At 47.9% G+C, this 18,427-nt stretch overlaps 1 protein-coding gene across 2 annotated transcripts in view; it reads right to left on the bottom strand.

The window, feature by feature from the left end:
* Nucleotides 1-2,502: 2,502 nt before the first annotated feature.
* Nucleotides 2,503-18,427, bottom strand: part of LOC135823833 (uncharacterized) — a 39,722-nt gene continuing 23,797 nt past the window's right edge. Inside the window, exons 8-13 of one of the 2 annotated variants that reach the window (XM_065336683.1) lie at nucleotides 11,585-11,697; nucleotides 10,670-11,173; nucleotides 8,992-9,144; nucleotides 8,169-8,827; nucleotides 6,662-7,115; nucleotides 2,503-3,288 (exon numbers count right to left, since the gene is read on the bottom strand). In XM_065336683.1, the coding sequence (XP_065192755.1) occupies nucleotides 3,214-3,288; nucleotides 6,662-7,115; nucleotides 8,169-8,827; nucleotides 8,992-9,144; nucleotides 10,670-11,173; nucleotides 11,585-11,697 (1,958 nt within the window). In that variant the 3' untranslated portion in view covers nucleotides 2,503-3,213. The remainder of the gene's footprint in view (nucleotides 3,289-6,661; nucleotides 7,116-8,168; nucleotides 8,828-8,991; nucleotides 9,145-10,669; nucleotides 11,174-11,584; nucleotides 11,698-18,427) is intronic. The other variant, XM_065336684.1, reaches the window with a different exon arrangement.

The raw sequence follows: 18,427 nt of genomic DNA, 5'->3' as shown, positions 1-18,427 counted from the left end.
CAACCCCACTGCCAACACTTGAATGATAACTGCAGAAAATTGTTCTTTAAGTCGTACATTTTGCCTATATTTGACTATTGCGATATAGCTTGGTGCGGGTTGTCTCAGACTTTACTCCACAGACTGGAGGTACATCAACGCTTGCTTCTGAAAATTCTGTTTCGAAAAGACCAAACATTTGCCTCCCTTTGTCCTTATAAACTTGCTTCCACGCACCCTCTTCTTGCCCGACATCAGCAGCATCTTTGTATCCTTGTGCAAAAAATCTTCCTAGCCCAAGTCCCGAAACATATTGCCAAGTACAACTGGTTTGTTACCACTAGAGCAACACGCAATGCCTTATCACTGCCCCGAGCTAGTTCCTCTCTGTTTTTGAAATCCCCTTTCTTCTCAGCATACTCCCTTTGGTCTAACCTGCCTACTAGCATTAAGACATGCCAGGATATCAGGAAATTCACAGTCCAGCTTTCCACACTGTCTCATCCGAAGTGATCCCATGTATTATTAATGTGCCTCCCTTTCTTTTTCTCTCCCTATCTCCTTTCCCTCTCTGACAGCATCTTTCTTTTTTTTCCCTTTTAGCTTGCCGTGGTTGGCTATCACCTGACCTCTCATGTTTATTGGCAGTCTTCGGACGGGCCAGGAGATGTTGAATAAATAAATAAATAAACAACAAGCAGCAGCAGCGCCGTGCAGACTACTCCAAGGAGTATGGGACTGCGAACACAGAAAGCGGGAGAATTCACGGAGTTTGCAGATCTAGCCCGCCAGCGTGAAGGGCAGTGCGGCTATGGCGAATTCACTGGGACGATTGAGTAGGCGAACTTCGCTGGAGATGGTGTTCCAGAGGACGGCACCACAGTGCGATGGCCGGTATGTCCCTGCTGCTGACCGGGCTAGCGGGAGGCGCAAACCCTGTCCTTGCTGGAGGCGGGCTGGGCTGGCGTGATTTGTGCTGGCAACGCCACACAAACCTCAGCATCTTCTGCTACTACTGCCTTGGACATGGAAATCCATCGATTGACCGGGGCCGGTCGGCGCCCTCATGAGCTCAGCGCGTACAGAAGTTCAGAACCTACATCAGGCTAAAATTATGTGTAAGTCCTTGCACGCAGTGCACATGTTGATCCGATGCGACCAGGGCACTGCAGCTCATGCATGTCCATGTACTGCTTACCCACGGCTGCATGGCCAGCGCCCTGGGGCCGCTAGACGTGCGACCGGATTTCCATGTCCACGACATGTCAGTAAGTATTAGTTACTTAAAGGGGAAGTTAAGGCAAAAATTAAAATTTCACCAGTTGTAGTCTTCGGGGTGCTGAGTCGAATGGTCTTGGTCCGAGGAAGCTGAGACGCTCCCTTCCTACTTGAATCCCAATCGAACTCGCGCACTTCCACCGAAACTGGGTGACTGCGCCCTACTAGATGGGGATTTGTATGCAAAATGTCACTAAAAGCGCCATTTCGTTCTTATAAAAGCACGGATGACCGCGATTGGCCCATATGTTGTAGTCTTTTGGACGCTGAGTCGACTGGTTTTGGTCCGAAAAGGCTGCGATGCAGCGTTCCTCCTTTATTCCCAATCGAACATGGTTGAACAAGTGGTCACGTGCTCCTGGGTGCCCAAATCACCTGGTCACCACGCCAGCAGGTGACAACTTTCACACCAAGGTTCAACTCGAGTTCAACTCGAGTGACAGGACTGCACCCAAAAAAGGTCAAACAGGCGAGTAAGTTGTACCCTGCAGGCACGGTGACCAGGTGACTGGCGTACGCAGGAGCACGTGACAGCTTGTTCAACCATGTTCGATTGGGAATAAAGGAGGAACGCTGTATCGCAGCCTTTTCGGACCAAAACCAGTCGACTCAGCGTCCAAAAGACTACAACATATGGGCCAATCGCGGTCATCCGTGCTTTTATAAGAACGAAATGGCGCTTTTAGTGACATTTTGCATACAAATCCCCATCTAGTAGGGCGCAGTCACCCAGTTTCGGTGGAAGTGCGCGAGTTCGATTGGGATTCAAGTAGGAAGGGAGCGTCTCAGCTTCCTCGGACCACGACCATTCGACTCAGCACCCCGAAGACTACAACTGGTGAAATTTTAATTTTTGCCTTAACTTCCCCTTTAAAGTCTTTGCTTCAGCAGTCCTCAAATGGTGAGTTGGCCGCAACTGCGCACTGCGCTGTCCTTCCAGGAAATCGCGATTCCACGGATGAAACAAATTTCGCGAGTTTGGCCCAAACCCGTGATTTTGTGCGAAATCCGCGATTTCCCGCGTTTTTTCTTGTTTTCTGCACTCTTTTTTTACATTTTCTAGACTTTCACGCAGTTCTTTTCATGATCCTGTAGGTTATTAATTTTGCATAGTACTACTCGCAGGGAGTCTGTCCCGCAGGACAGACTCAAGTCAAGAAACAGTTAGCCGAATACAGAACGCAGTTTCGTGCACATTCTGAAACTCCAACACCAGCATCTAAAACAGGTCTTCAAACAGGGAAATTCCGCTATCGTATCGTTATAATTATGCTCGGGTAGTGCGGGGATCCAAAATAGATACAAGGGATGATAATACAAATCTTCTGCAAAGCGAGCTCATGGCAGGGTCATACTGTGTATTGCATTCTATTTTATTGTTTACTAAAAGCCCCGCCAATGCAAAGGCGAAAAACATGCCAAATACTTTGTGGGATCTTCAAAAATGTAATGTTGCTTGTGCAGAGCACAAAGATAGCTATATTCTTTGGATTAGTATAAAAGTTATGCTCTTTGCAAATTCAAGATTCTATAATAGAAAGGTGAGATTGAAAAGGCATTCTAAGAATCCTGCAAACAGCTAGAAAGGTGCCTCTCTAAGCCGTAAGAAATAATTTGTGTCATAGTACTGAAGGAAAGTGTTTGTCGACGAATTATACTTTGCACCCTGGTCAAGGTATTAAAGTGTCAAGCTATAATCTTTTTAGAACAGAGAAGCGTATTTGAAATTCTGGCTGACAACAATAGTGCAGGTTTTGATGTGAACGTCAATCAGGCATATTGCTGACATTGTGCAACAGCCTCCTCGGGAGACGCTTGGGTGTGCCACAGAAAATGCTGCATTTTACATTTTATAATGCTACTTTAGAGCAATTAGACAACAGCTATCAGATGTGTCCATACATGTAGGTCTTGTGGGAGCATGCATCTTGTCGTCGGCATGGAATACCTCCAACTCTATGCCAAAAAGTCCACCAGAAGAGGGTCTCTCAGTCCAGTGTCATCCTTCGCAATGTCCATGTTCACAGCTTTCTAAGAGAAAAACGACACACAGCACAAAAACAGATCACATTAGATCACATAGAACACACCACTCGTATCAGTTTCTAAATATTTTCTCGGAGATAATTTATTCAAAAGCTTGGGTAGATTCATAGAGGCGTGAGTTTCCAAGTACAGTAAAACCTGATGTGAACGACCTCTCTGGGTTTCATCGATCACCTGCTCTTAACGACCGTTTTTCCATGCACCGACAGTTCTACACAGACGATGTGGGACCTAGTTCTAAAGACCACCTGGCTTTAGCGACCGCTTTTGCTTGCACCGTGGGGTGGTCGCTTAAACCAGGCTTTCCTGTATGAAACAAAGTGTTGAACGGTTGCTGCTGGGATGAGAATACTAAACCATTATGATTGAGCATTGGTGGCCATAAGTGATGGTCCCTGGGCCGCTGTTTTTATAGCGGATGCCGAAGGCATATCAATGCCGATCCTCTTATTGTCCCTGAACATCTCAGCAAGCATATTTGGTTTACTTTCGCATGGGACACCTGCAATGGCATAGTACTTCCCAGAGCTTTGTCAACTATGTTTACCAAATCTCCCATCTTTTCTGCATATTCGTATTGGCTCAAGCTGCCCATGGACATGAACTGTCCCTCCAGGAAATCGCGATTCTACGGATGCAATAAATTTCGCGATTTTGGCCCAAACCCGCGATTTCCCGTTTTTTTGTTTTCTGCAATATATCTCACATTTTTCTGCACATTTCACGCAGTTCTTTCCATGATCCGGTAGGTTATTTGCACAGTACGACTCCCGAGTAGATAAACGATGCAACAAATTTCGTGATTTGGCCCAAATCTGCTGGAGCGTGTTGAGTGCAGGGACGATCGTTGATCATCTACGTATCAGGTGTGGTTGTCAAACGCTTGTGGCCTTTGATGTGGATATGAAGATGTTATGCCCACTGTGCGTTCGTTATGCACCACATCTGCTGTGCACGTGGCATTACCCTATCTCAGGGAGAAATCATCAACCCAGTCATTTTGGGTAGAACTTTTCCTAATAGCTGTGCAGGCCGGCACAAGAACCAGTACGCTGCACTAAACAAGGTGCTTATGTTCGTGTGCTTGATGGTCAATGGAATGAGTTAAACTGAAAGCAACGGTTCCGCAGGTCTTCGACAACCTCAGCAAGGTGGTCGGCCCAGCAACAGTGGTGACGGTACTTGGCATAGAAGTCGACAGCGTGGACCAGGTGATGCGGCTACCTGATCAGAAGTTATTTGCCTTTCTAGCGGCTTTGAGTGAGTAGTCCACGCGCACTAGCTACACAACGCGGGAACTGCTGTCGCTGATCGGAACCTTGTCCTTGCCGCAAAGGTGGTTCCTCCTGGCAGACCTTCATCCGTCAACTCCTGTATCTTAGCTGGACAACTCTGTCTCTTCAGTCAGTAGTCAACATCGACACAGAAGCTCACTTGGACATCGAATGGTTGCGCTCCTTTACCGCAAACTGGAATGGCCTATCCTTCTTCTACGATGTCGAGTGTTCAAAGTCCCCTGACCTTGAGCTATTCACGGATGCCTCTCATGTTGGCTTCAGCGGTTTCTATCAAGGACAATCGTTTTTGGGGCAATGGGCCGCTGAGATGCAGCATGAACCTATTGTGATTACTCGCTTCCGAGAACTGGCTTCCACAGCCAACCAATGCCTGGTGCCAACTCCTCCGCTGAACTCGCCGCTCTGATTGCTGCCAGCAATGATCTCATGAGCGACTCAGACCTTTAAGCCCGGTATTTGCGCACACATAATGTGATGTACCCAGTTTCGGCTATGGCCGAGTTCCGGTCCCTGACCGCTACTGCCGGCAGCTCACGGCCAGTGTTTGTGTTCGTCGACGGCAGCTACTTCTCCCGAGTTTGCTCGACTAAGATCCTCAACTGCAACCGGGTGAGCTCCCATTCTGTGCTCATTGGCGGGGCCACACTCATGGCTCACCGGAGTACAAGTGTCTGTGAAGCAGCCATATGCCGTGCAGGCTGCTGGCGAAGTGCAGCATCCGATCACTATGTCAGGCGTGCAGCCGGTATGCCCTCTGTGCAATGGCTAGCAGCGAAGACTGGAACAGCCCATGCCCATGTGGTGTTGAGAACAGAAGTGAGGTACATTTGTAGTGTTGTACAGTGTCGTGCCGTCCGCTTGTTGGGCAGTCCTTGTGCCGGTGTGGCTCTGTGGGTATCACTTAGTGGTTTGCCATGGTTACTTGTAGGAAGTTATGCTAATGAGCGATGCCGTGAGAAATGCTTGGTCGTGAACACTGGTTTTTTTTGGGAGGGTCAAATGCATTTGCCTCTCAGTGTTGTGCTGTACTGTCTCAGTGTTGTGACACCTGTATGATGTTGTGTGGTTGACCCGCTGGTTTGAGGCATGGGTGGTCAACTGTGTATGTTGTATCGGTGTGTTCCCGTTTGAAGTTGCCGGGCAACCATGTGGTTGACCCGCCGGTTTGAGGCATGGGTGGTCAACTGTGTCTGTTGTATCGGTGTGTTCCCGTTTGAAGTTGCCGGGCCACCATGTGGTTGACCCGCCGGTTTGAGGCATGGGTGGTCAACTGTGTCTGTTGTATCGGTGTGTTCCCGTTTGAAGTTGCCGGGCCACCATGTGGTTCACCCGCCGGTTTGAGGCATGGGTGGTCAACTGTGTCTGTTGTATCGGTGTGTTCCCGTTTGAAGTTGCCGGGCCACCATGTGGTTGACCCGCCGAAAATGGAGGCATGGGTGGTCAACCGTGTATGTGTATCATTGAAGTTGCAATACGTACATTGCTGTGACTTGCCCGATTGCTGTTGCCGGGCACCTACGCCTTTATTTGCCTACTTGTGAAGAGATAACTCTTCTGGTTTATTGCATAATTCTTGGCTCAATGTTGTCCACGGTGTCGCTCGATGCAAAGTCTCGTAAATATTTATCAGACAAAATTGAAAGAAAAAATATGGCAAACCCCACTTCCTTGTATTCTATCTGCTTGGTGTACATGTGTCCGCGTTTTGTACGTTTGGCACGCACATGCGTGTGTGTGTGTGCGTGAGAGCGTGTCTGGATAAATGTGCATATTGATGTTTTGTTTGTTTTAAGTTTTATAGTGTTTATGCGTGCATGATTGTGGGCTAATAATAATTATAATCATGCCCAGCAACTGTTAATTTGTCCTAGTTGAATGTAACCACCTTGCCGAAAGCGCTTGGGCCATCCTTGTGAACCCGTCAGTGCAGTTCTGCCCAATGAGGCACGGCCTGATGGAAATGAAAGGTTATCTTTCTTTCATAAGGTCAGGATTCAAGTTAATCATGTCACAGTGCTCCAATTGACAGGACACTACACACTTTTATCTGTTCAGCATACCTTTGGTTTAGCTTGCTTGCCAGTGGAGGATGACAGGTTGCTGCTGATGCTGCGTTCAACTGACGGTTTGCCTGCATGGGGGACCCCCCTCCGTTCCTCCGCCGAGCATTTCTCTCTCAGATTGCCAAGGGGAAGGTTGTCATTGTCGTCATTGTCATCGTCAAGCTCGCTCACGGCACATACATTCCGAGCTGTGTTGCGTGGCTTCCTCAGCAGGCTGCTTCGCCAGCTGGAGATAAACGGACGAATGCCAATGGCCAGCGCCGCACAGGTAAAGCAGCCGTACACTATTCCAGCGTGTATGTCACTGTTGGTGACGATCTCGGTGCCTCCAATCACGTCCATGTGCACCAAATAGGCAATGCCACATGTACTGAGTATCAGCAGACTACACATCTCGAAACAGTTGTGCACGTCATGTATGCGCCACAGCCTGGCATCTCGACGGTATGGCCTACAGATACACAACATACAAGCAGTCAGATTAACAGAGGGTCAAGTTTTGATGAAGTGAGTCACGCGGTCATTGGAACAGCATTTGACAACACGATAATGCCCTAGGTTAATGAGTGCAATCATGACGCCTACATGGAAAACACAGGACCCGGATTAAAAACACCACAGAGGTCAAATACTTCCTCCGCGTCAATAAAATTGTTGTTTCGCACATCGCAATGTTTGTGACTTGCTCGTCTTAGTCCGACTGTCGGATTCGCTGTTTTCCGTGTTTGTACATTGGTGCGACCCTTCCTGCGCAATGTCTACTTGTTTCTGAAGCCGTGGTGGTCTCTAACTTTGTCGGAGCTCTCTTCCGCAGCAAACAACAAATTCATCGCGCTCCACACTATTCCGCCCCAGAGCGCGTATCGTTATCATGGAGTTCGTGCCGTCCCACATCGTTCGAGTGGGCATTTATCAAGACTGCAAGCTTGGGTGTAAGAATCCTGATGTCTCTCCTGAGAACGATATGCTGAAGTTGACGATGACAAGAACAATGTGTTCTCAAATTCCTCAAATGCACTACGTGTGGTGCATGTTGCTGCGAAGGTAGCAGGTCTGAAAACACCAACAAAATCAGCGAAACGCTTGCCAAGGAAAGAAGGTGAGGAACTGCTCAAGGCCGATTCATACTTCATCTCGCGTACGAGAAAGTCATCGCGTGACCGTCGCGCGATGGCTTTCCCGTACACAAAATGGTTGAGCTCAGATCAACTTTTTCGCGACGCGTTTCCCGTACCCGAAATGAAGTATGAATCAAGCTTTTAACCTATCCCGCTGGAAGGTCGTCACAGTGTAATTGCTTACATGGTATTTGCAATCAAAACGGGACATTCGTACCTCTCCCCCCCCCCCCCGGCCTTATAAGGTGTTTCACGACAACTTGAGAGGGTTAGTGGCAGACGTTTGCCATAATATTATCTTGGAATGACTGTCCTCTATGTAATAAAAGCTTATACGACATTCAACCAAAGTGTGAGAAAGACGGAACTGGTCTGGATTGTCGTACCTGAAAATTCCCTGAGCAGCAAGGATCACACTAAAAAGCATAGCATTGGACGCACGCCGTCTCGGACCACTTGGCAGCAGTGCATGCAACAGTCCGAACAGCATGCGGCGTAAAATGCTGATGGCTGCCCACCACTGGCGATCGTCCTCGTAGATGTGGGTTGCCTCATCAATGAACACTTTCAGTGCTGGCCAGATGTGGAGGGGCCGCCAGAGCAGCAGAATCGGGGCAGGGAGCACGGCGAATATCAGCATGACCAGCGCGAACAGTGCGTACGGCAGATGTGCAAGACTCAGGTAGCCGATCGTGCTCTCGAGGTATACCACACGGTGCGGGCCAATCATGGCCCAGCGCAGCAGGTGGGCACTCCGATAGGCTGTGTTGGATGCGGAGAAGAGGATCACTAGCCAGAATACCTGCATCATGGAGTTGCGGCGCTGGAAGAACTTCCATAGACGAGCGCCGATGCCTCGACGAGCCAGGACCCACAGCACGACGATGACCAGTATCATGAACGGTGGTAACAGCAGCTGTGTTAAGCCAGCCTGTAAGCCGTCGAGAGATTTATACTGGCAGATGAGACCCAGTCCGAGTGTGTTCAGTGTGCGTACCAACACAGCGCCATTCCAGGTGAAGTTGCTAGTAGCTTCGAGGTAAAGCTGCAGTTTAAAGAGAGAGAACAAATCTCTGTTACTATTTTCATCTGTTCTGTTGAGCAATGGAAGTGTGGGTGTTGAGCATTGTTTGAGCAGAGGAAGTGTTGGCATTGAGCACTTTTGAGCAGTGGAAGTTGCCTACTTTGTACACAGATACGCATGTTTACCTGGGAGAAGAACCACCAGCCGTCCAGTGTTGGAGATACTCCAATGTTCAAGAAGAGCAGAATGGTGAGAATGACCAGACCTCCGAAGGCAAGCAGCAGGTAAAACTCCCACAAATGGATCTTGACTTTAGCTTTCCTACAGTCATGGCAGCCCTGCAGTTTAAGCACATGAAAAGGGACGGCAATGGGAATTCGGGGATATGAGGTGGATAGGACATGAAGGGAAAAAGCAAAGGGAGGTACAGCCAACCTTGCGAATATCGACACAATCCTCAGACCTAATGACCACTTGACGCCGTACATGTATATTCTTTCAACCTCACAAATAACAAGAACTCGTGAAAACGGTCGAGAACATGTTTCGCATACATGGGCGAGGGTTGTTATTCGCAAGCGTTTGTTTGTGTGTATATATTTATTTTACTTCACCAGCACGCACAGGCATTTTACGCCTTCTCACCGGCACAAGGTTGACTCTATATACATTTGGGAGGCAACACGTCCCCGTGTAAGAAAGTGAGCAAATACCCGGCTGACGTGAGACCCAGTCAAACTAAGCTTTCTGCATCCGCAGCAACACGACCACCCTTACGGATCAGGCGAAGATGCAGCTCCTAAATAGGCGGAAGTGAGCCTATGATAATGCTTGGACATAATCTCTCCTCACAGACAGTCTCCTCTTGAATTTAAAAGTCTACAGTGTTCTCGTCAATACTCAACTTATTCTTTTGCTTTCTCAGCTTATTCTTTTGCTTTCTCAACTTATTCTTTTGCTTACTCAACTTATTCTTTTGCTTTCTCAACTTATTCTTTTGCTTACTCAACTTATTCTTTTGCTTTCTCAACTTATTCTTTTGCTTACTCAACTTATTCTTTTGCTTTCTCAACTTATTCTTTTGCTTACTCAACTTATTCTTTTGCTTTCTCAATTTATTCTTTTGCTTACTCAACTTATTCTTTTGCTTTCTCAACTTATTCTTTTGCTTACTCAACTTGTTCTTTTGCTTTCTCAACTTATTCTTTTGCTTACTCAACTTATTCTTTTGCTTTCTCAACTTATTCTTTTGCTTTCTCAACTTATTCTTTTGCTTACTCAACTTATTCTTTTGCTTTCTCAACTTATTCTTTTGCTTACTCAACTTATTCTTTTGCTTACTCAACTTATTCTTTTGCTTACTCAACTTATTCTTTTGCTTACTCAACTTATTCTTTTGCTTACTCAACTTATTCTTTTGCTTACTGAGCAAAGCAATCTTTCCATTTTCTTTCTTCTGCTTTCTTTTTTCAACTTAATCCTCCCCACCCGATCTCCCATTGGTGCGTCCATGGAGCAATGAAGCCGAGACCTCTGGTCGGCTGAGCTTAACGGGCCCCACCGCCACACTCCATTATTCACCCCAGTGTCTGGAGATATGTGGATGTGTAGAAAATAAATAAAATAAAAATAAGACCAACCACTAACGTGGTGCCAAAGACCGCATATCTCATTTGCTGCACCCATGTTACCCCCTCATGCCAGACCACGAGTCCCCAAATAACTGAGTCGCAGCATGGTGGTAAAAAACCAACCGCGTCCAGGCAGGACTTCAAACTGGTACCGCCGGCTTCTTAGTCACGGTCTTAGGCCATCCTACTACGTCTGCCTGCTCTGCGTGCATTGTTCCAAATCTTCACTTACGACAGTGCTCGGCAGTCGAGTGAAGCCGTCGAGACACGATGAACACAGAGTGCCGGTGCAGTGACACAGCTTGTAGCATGGATTATCAACGCCCAGCGTCCAGGTTTTGTGCTTGGGCGAGCCGGCTCGGCTAAGTCTGCACTCGATCTTGTCGCACTGGCCTGCCACAAACTCACTGTCATCACCGCAGTTGCTGTCCTGATCCAAAGACACGTTCTGCCCTGGTGCTGGTGCGTGGTTAGGTGGCCTTTCACACTGTGCCATGGAATGTATGCGACCAGCCCAGCAGCCTCTTTGAATCTTCACCCTCGTGTCATGGCGGCTGTCGGGGTTTTTCTCGACGCAAGCCTCATTCTGCTCGTAGTTCACGTGGCAACTTAGCAAACGAAGGACTTGGTTTCGCCGGCCGCCATGCTGTTTGGGTGTCACGCCGTTCTCTTGTTGCCCTGGACTGTCAACATCCTCAGCGTCGATATTGGAATAGGCATCCACAATGCCTCTTGCCTGTAGCGGAGCAAAGAAGAGGTGAGTAACAGTATTTACCTCGGCCGATGCATGCATCTATAGTGAATGTTGAAAACAGGGTATTACATGTACTATTAGAGACTGTGCTCTTATCCTTTTACTGAAGACGACCCCCACCCTGGGTCATTATTGGAGACTGGGCTATTATTGGAGACTTGGCTTTTATTGGAGACCTAGGCTTTTACTGAAGACAATCCTCACCCCGGGTCATTATTGGAGACTGGGCTATAAGTAGAGACTGGGCTACTATTGGAGAATGGGCTTTTTCTGAAGACCTGGGCTTTTATTGGAGAAAATACGGGCATGCTGTATGTCCTGTGTGGTGCAGTTCTGAAGCCAATAGTTGAACATAACTGGCCAGTAGCATGCATATCAGCAGAGCTAGCTCACGACGGAGTCATTGATGGACTTCATTGTGTGAAATCCCAAGTAGCAGTCTCGCAGCACAAACAGTATTCTCAGATGAAGAAATGATGACCTGCTGGAGATATAGGAATCCTGACCTGCATCATAAAGCGTACACACATGGATATAAGCACACACACACACACACACACACACACACACACACACACACACACACACACTTGTACTTGTAAGTACTTGCTCACTGCCAAAACTGGTCAAGTGGGTCTCCCCGGGAGAGGGGAGAGAGACCCAAAAGGAATCTTGGAAAGATGACTCAATTGGCCATTGAACCACCCAGCGGCCGACACCCCTGAAATCCCCAAACTAGGGTGGACTTGAAATGATCCCACTTATGGGCTCACCACACCTCAGTAAGTGGGTGAGGACAAGGTGCAGAAAAAGGATTGACGGCATCAGGGTATCCGTCCCGGGATCCAACTGCAGGTACCCCTGCCCACCAGTGAAGGTAATACTTGGTACTAGTGTGGGTGGCTAAATCAGAGTGGATCTGAGAAAAGCTTCACTAGCACCATTGATTACACAAGAAGTAATCTAGCCAGAAGCAGTCCATGGTTAAAAGGTATGTATACTTCAAAAACGGCGCAAGAATATGCAACCCAGCACAGCAAGCCAGGCGAGTCTCAAACCATTTTTGTGAGCAGTTCTCAGACTCTAGCAGTAAGCCGTTAAAGAAGGAAACAACAACTCTAACCAATAACATAACGACAGCAGAAGTGGCCTCTGCCATACGCAGACTGAAGAATGGCAAGTCACCAGGGCCAGATGGAATTCCCAACAAGATGCTTAAATATGCCTGCAATGAGCCTCTATGTACATCAATTGCTCACATCCTACAAACTTCTGTAGAGTCGGCGACACCAGATCCTGCGATTGGTGCTGGCGTGCTGATACCTCTGCAGAAGCCGGGAAAACCCAAGGGTCCATGTAGCAGCCTTCGTCCAATTGTTCTTCTGAATTCAGTTAGAAAGATCCTGTCAAGTATCACACTGCGACGGATTCAACACCAGGTGGAACAGTACCTGCCATCCTCACAGAGTGCGTACAGACCAGGCCGGTCGACGAGTGATATTGTATTCACTCTTCGTATTCTCGGTTTAGTAGAAAATAAGCAGTGGTCATTCAACAAGCTGGGCATCGACCTCTCCAAGGCCTTTGACAATCCGCATAGAAACAGCCTGCTTGAATCAATCCTCATTGCAGCGCCTGGCGTACTTGATGCTCGAGCCATGGTGTCAACGCTGCTTGTAGACACAACGCTCGGTGTTCGAGTATGCGGACAGACTGCAGACGCCTTTCAATCTGGCATTGGCACACCACAGGGAGATTGCCTGAGCCCTGTCCTGTTTACGTGCTACTTTGAACATGTTCTGCAGCAGCTGAGACATCAGTTCCGAAGAGAAAGTACAGGCCTAACACCGTCTATCCCTGAACTTCAGTACGCAGATGATCTTGACTTCCTCGATGAAAATGACCAAAATCTTGAACAAACCCATGACGTATGCGTGCTGAAGATGCCAGAACACCAATTGATGGTCAACGGCGCGAAAACTGAACGGACCCACTTCTACCTTGATGCAGACCTGGAAAAAAGAGGGAAAGAAGAATGGCAGATGGCAAAGTCGGTTGGATCGAGAGCTGGTACTGCCGAGGACATCAAACACCGAATGTTTCTGGCATCGCAGTCATTTGGCCGGATGCAAAGCCTTCTACAGTCATCAGGGATCTCCCTAACGTTGAAGCTGAGGCTGTACAATTGCTACGTTCTAAGCATTTTGCTTTACAACTGCGCTACCTGGGGCCTCACTGAGGCACTCAGAACGTCTCTGGACGTTTGCCACGCCGTCACCTCTGCTCGCTACTCCGTATAAAGTATCCAAATATAATCAAAAACACGGAACTCCACAGCCGCTGTCGCACCCAACCCATCTCCAAGGACATCGCGGCGAAGCGATGGAGCTTCCTGGGACATGTGCTCCGGATGCCAGCAGGGGCACCGCCACAGGTCGCTCTCGATTTTGCTGCTTCTGGTGCCTTGCGGGGAAGGATAGGCAGACCAAGAACAACACTGCTAACCACTCTCTCACTGGATTGTCGGAAGAAGCTGGGGCTTGTGCTTCTGTCGCGGCCTGGCCTAGCCCAGCTTCGGAAGGTGGCGCATGATAAATGCCGATGGAATTCATTGCGAAACTGCACTGTTAATTAGCCTGGCCATAATAATACGATTACATCTGACATGCTTGCCTGCCTACTCGTGCGCACGCATGCATTCTTGCCGGAGATGTCTACCTGTGGCGACAATAATTTTTTCATGGACTGATCTTCTTTTTTAGTGTTTGCACACTCTTGGCTGCTGCTGTGGCACTTTTGTATTTTCGTGCGGCTACGCTCTGTACGGCTGCACTAGCCGTATTAACTGTCGTACCCAGATGCACACATTCAATCCCTGGCTATGCTTTGGAATTGTTTTCGTTGCCTATGTCCTCATCTCTCTTCGTTTTGTTTTCGCTGCCTGGGCTTTCATTTATCTTTGCGTGCTTGCTTGCTTGTATTGCTGAGGGAACATATGCTGGTTTGTATTCGTGGGTCCCCATGGTGCATGGGCCACGTGTACTCATCCGGCGGATATGTGTGAATAATAATAATAATAATAATAATATACTTCAAATAGAAAGTATATGAACCCTGAAACCAACAAAGGTGGTAGGTACAACAATACACCTTCAAGCAGCTGAGCCCGTTGGCAACAGACCCAACACTATCTGGCATAAGTGTACCCACCAACCGAACTAGCTGGCACACACACACACACACACACACACACACACACACACACACATACACACACACACATACACACACATACACACACACACACACACACACACATACACATACACATACACACACATACACACACACACACACACACACACACTGTACTTGTACTGTACTTGTTGCTCACTGCCAAAACTGGTCACGTGAGTCCCCCCCCCCCCCCCGGGAGAGGGGAGAGAGACTCAAAAGGGAATCTTAGAAAGATGACTCAATTGGTTATTGAACCGCCCAACGGCCGACACCCCCTGAAATCCCCAAAACTCTGGGTGGACTTGAAAATGATCCCACTTATGGGCTCACCACACCTCAGTAAGTGGGTGAGGACAAGGTGCAGAAAAAGGATTGACGGCATCAGGTATCCGTCCCGGGATCCAACTGCAGTCACCCCTGCCCCCAGTGAAGGTAATATTTGCTACTAGTGTGAGTGGCTAAATCAGAGTGGATCTGATAAAAGCTTCACTAGCACCATTGATTACACAAGAGTTAATCTAGCCAGAAGCAGTGCATGGTTAACAGGTATGTATACTTCAAATAGAAAGTATATGAACCCTGGAACCAACAAAGGTGGCAGGTACAACAATACACCTTAAAGCAGCCGAGCCTGTTGGCAACAGACCCAACACAATCAGGCATAAGTGTACCTACCAGCCGAACTAGCTGGCACACACACACACACACACATACACACACACATACACACACACACATACATACACACACACACACAGACACACACACACACACACACACACACACACACACACACATACACACACACACACACACACACACACACACACAAACCTGTCTAAGGCGACCACTCAAGGGACGAGAAAAAGTGGTCACCTTGGCCAGTTGGTGTTCTTATCCAGGTTCAGTGGGTCACGTGACTATATTCACAATACACATGTTGTGACATATTATCATTTTGATCAGTGTATCACACTGGACACACCTATGCTAGCACAGGTGGAATCCTGATAATTCGAATATGGCTTAATTGGAACATACCGCTTAATTAGAAGTTTTTCCAGGACCGATTTCTGTCAATACGATTCCCACATAAAAAATTCTGACAATTCGAACCTCGAACCGGACATGTCCGATTAATTCGAAGTTCCACGGATTCCACTTACATAGAAAATGTGTGGGATTTGTGCTGATAATTCGAAGTTAGCAAAGTGTAATTCGAAGTTCACTGTACACTGTACTGGTCAGTTCAGTTTGAATGAGCAGGCTGTGCCGGTCAGTTCAGTATCCGTGAAATCTGTGTCTAAGGTCCATAGCGCAACTCTGCGTGACCATGGGAGAATTTTGACATACATATTGTGTTGTGGGGTCATGTTTGGATAATTAGAATGTCCGGATAATTGGAAGTTTTTTCCTGGCATTTGGAGGTTCGAGTTATCAGTATTCCACCTGTAGTACTATTTATAGTGTTACTACTACTTGTAGTGTGACTACTATGCACGACTCATGAGTCATGTACCTGGGGCCCGTACTCCCTTGGGTCCCGGGGTCTCAGACCTGCCAAGTATCATGCATGCACCATGTGCATCTGCGTTTCCTGCGCTGATGTGTAGATCTTCCATGCATGGTGCACAGTCAGTGCAATGCGTGCATGTAAATGTACGTGTAGCAGTGTGGAAAGCGGTCGCATGTGGGTGGTCGTCAGTCGCGCTGAGCGAATGATCGCCTTATCCGAGCTGTTTTGAATGTGAATGCGTCCGTGACAAGGAAAATTAGTCGCCATGGTCGAATGGTCGCCATTACAGGTCTTACTGTACACACACACACACACACACACACACACACACACACACGCGCGCGCGCGCAAACAGATATGAAACGGTCATAGGGAAGAATATCACTTATCACTCACTGTATGTTCACTATAGGGAATTGGCCTGGACAATTATACTTGAAGTAACATTTTCATCCAATCCCCATTCTTCTAAGGAATGTTGAGGCATTGCTTTACCAAGCTGGGACATTTGACTAGACACTTTGTGGAACTCTTGACTCATTATTTTCAAAGTTCCGATGCTCCTTTTGCTGCTGTGTCCTCTGTCCTCTGAGCATAACCTTTGTTATAAATGCCTGTGTTTAACGAACCCTGCAACAAGAGACCACCTGTGCTTGGAGGCCAGTCATCACAGACCCGAGACCATGTTGTCATGGTTTCAACGCACAACAGAACCCATCTATGATGACCAACTGAGTTTCGAGAAAGGTCATTACAGGTCCCAGACTAGACTTCACTACATACATATTTGACCACTGATTCGTCTGGTATTGTGCCCATCTCTCTAAAGATTGCAAATGTTCGACCCCTATTTAAGTCTGGTGACAAAACTGCATCTCGCAATTACCGTCCCATACCGTTGCTGCCAATAGCATCGAAGATCTTGGAGAAGATAGTCCACAAACGCCTGTGTGACTTCTAATCAACCCATTCACTGCTGCCCGCCAATCAGTTTGCGTACCGGCCACAGCACTCCATGGAAGATGCCTTGACCTTGGCCATGGACCGCTACCTGTCGTCAGCAGACCACAGCTATATACTAGCGCAGTACTAGTGGACATGAGCAAGGCATTCAATAAAGTACGGCACCAGCTCATGATCCAAGACTTGCTTGCCTTGGGTGTATCTTCGACTGCATTGCATTGCTTTGCAAGCTAGTTCACGGACCGTCGGCAGAGTTCTGGCGAGTGGGCAGTGCTCGGGCCTGACTGCATGCGAGTGTGGAGTCCCTCAGGGTAGTGTGCTGGGTCCTTTGCTGTGTTCACTATATACCATGGACGTCCATAGCGTCACCAGCCCAGCACACTCCCAGCTGTTTGCGGATGAAATCCTTCTCGACACCGCAAGCAGATCTGTAGCAACCCTAAATCAAGTCTTGTCAGTTGCTGTGTCAAACTTGGCTGACTACCTACACGGGAAAGGCCTGTTTTTAAACCCCGACAAGACGCAGGTTTTAGCCATTGAGGCATCACGCCGCAGTACCCTGGAACTCAACGTTGACTACAACGGGATTCCTCTAACCCTGACCACCACTGCTCGCTTTCTGAGCAGATCGATTCCCATCTTCAGTGGGACGCACAGGTCTCCAGCATAGTACGTAAAACTTCCCTGAAGCTAACTACCCTGAGAAACATCCACCCGTCACTATCCGAACGCCAGTCCCTCCTCTTCCATTCTGCCCTTATACTTCCTGACATGCTTTATGGATCAAACAAGTTCTTCTCTGCACTCACGGATCAGCAGCGGCACCAGCTCTAGGGATATCAGCGAACGCACTGCGCAGGTGATCACGCGCACATCTAACGTGGCCGACAAGCCGTGACCATCCACACCCGAAAAAAATCGCAAGTAAATCAGGATGGAAAAGAAGGACGGAATTACGAAGAAGTGTCTGAGGAAGAAGACCAGCTAGAGCCGAGCTACTTCGAAGCTTCCCTCTACAACACTGGGCGATGGCTCCTACGAAAACATTCATCACTTGTTACACTGTTCTCGACGTCGTCCACAGGTTTTCCGAGGCACTTTCTTCCAGCTCAAAAATGGACGATCGTCAGCTAGATTTCGTAGCATGTCGGCTGGTACCTGGCAAGATCTAACCAGGAAGTCCCCTTTTGAAGACGTCATTGAATTGGCCTGACCATGTGGACTACACGTGCCAAGATCGGAGGAAATCCACGGAGGTGTTCGCGCGAAAATAATTGAAAGATTACTTGGGCACCATGTACCACGCGTGGCCGCTTTTGAAGTTTTGAATGACATGTGCATTGACAATACTACTTGTTCTCAGGTCGGGGACCTTTGCCCAAGTAGTTTCTGATCATGGCTGTCTAGACAAGGGAGTAGGGGCCCAAATCTTCGAAACTTGCTTGGTATGGCTAGAGCAAAATCAACAAGTAAGTTTCAGACGAAAACCAGCTAGCAAAGGTCACCATGTGGCCTGTTCG

The sequence above is a fragment of the Sycon ciliatum genome, chromosome 8, assembly GCF_964019385.1.
Source record: "Sycon ciliatum chromosome 8, ocSycCili1.1, whole genome shotgun sequence".
Classification (NCBI taxonomy): domain Eukaryota; kingdom Metazoa; phylum Porifera; class Calcarea; order Leucosolenida; family Sycettidae; genus Sycon; species Sycon ciliatum.
Note: the sequence above shows the minus strand (reverse complement) of the source record. Positions and strands in the feature narration are given on the sequence as shown.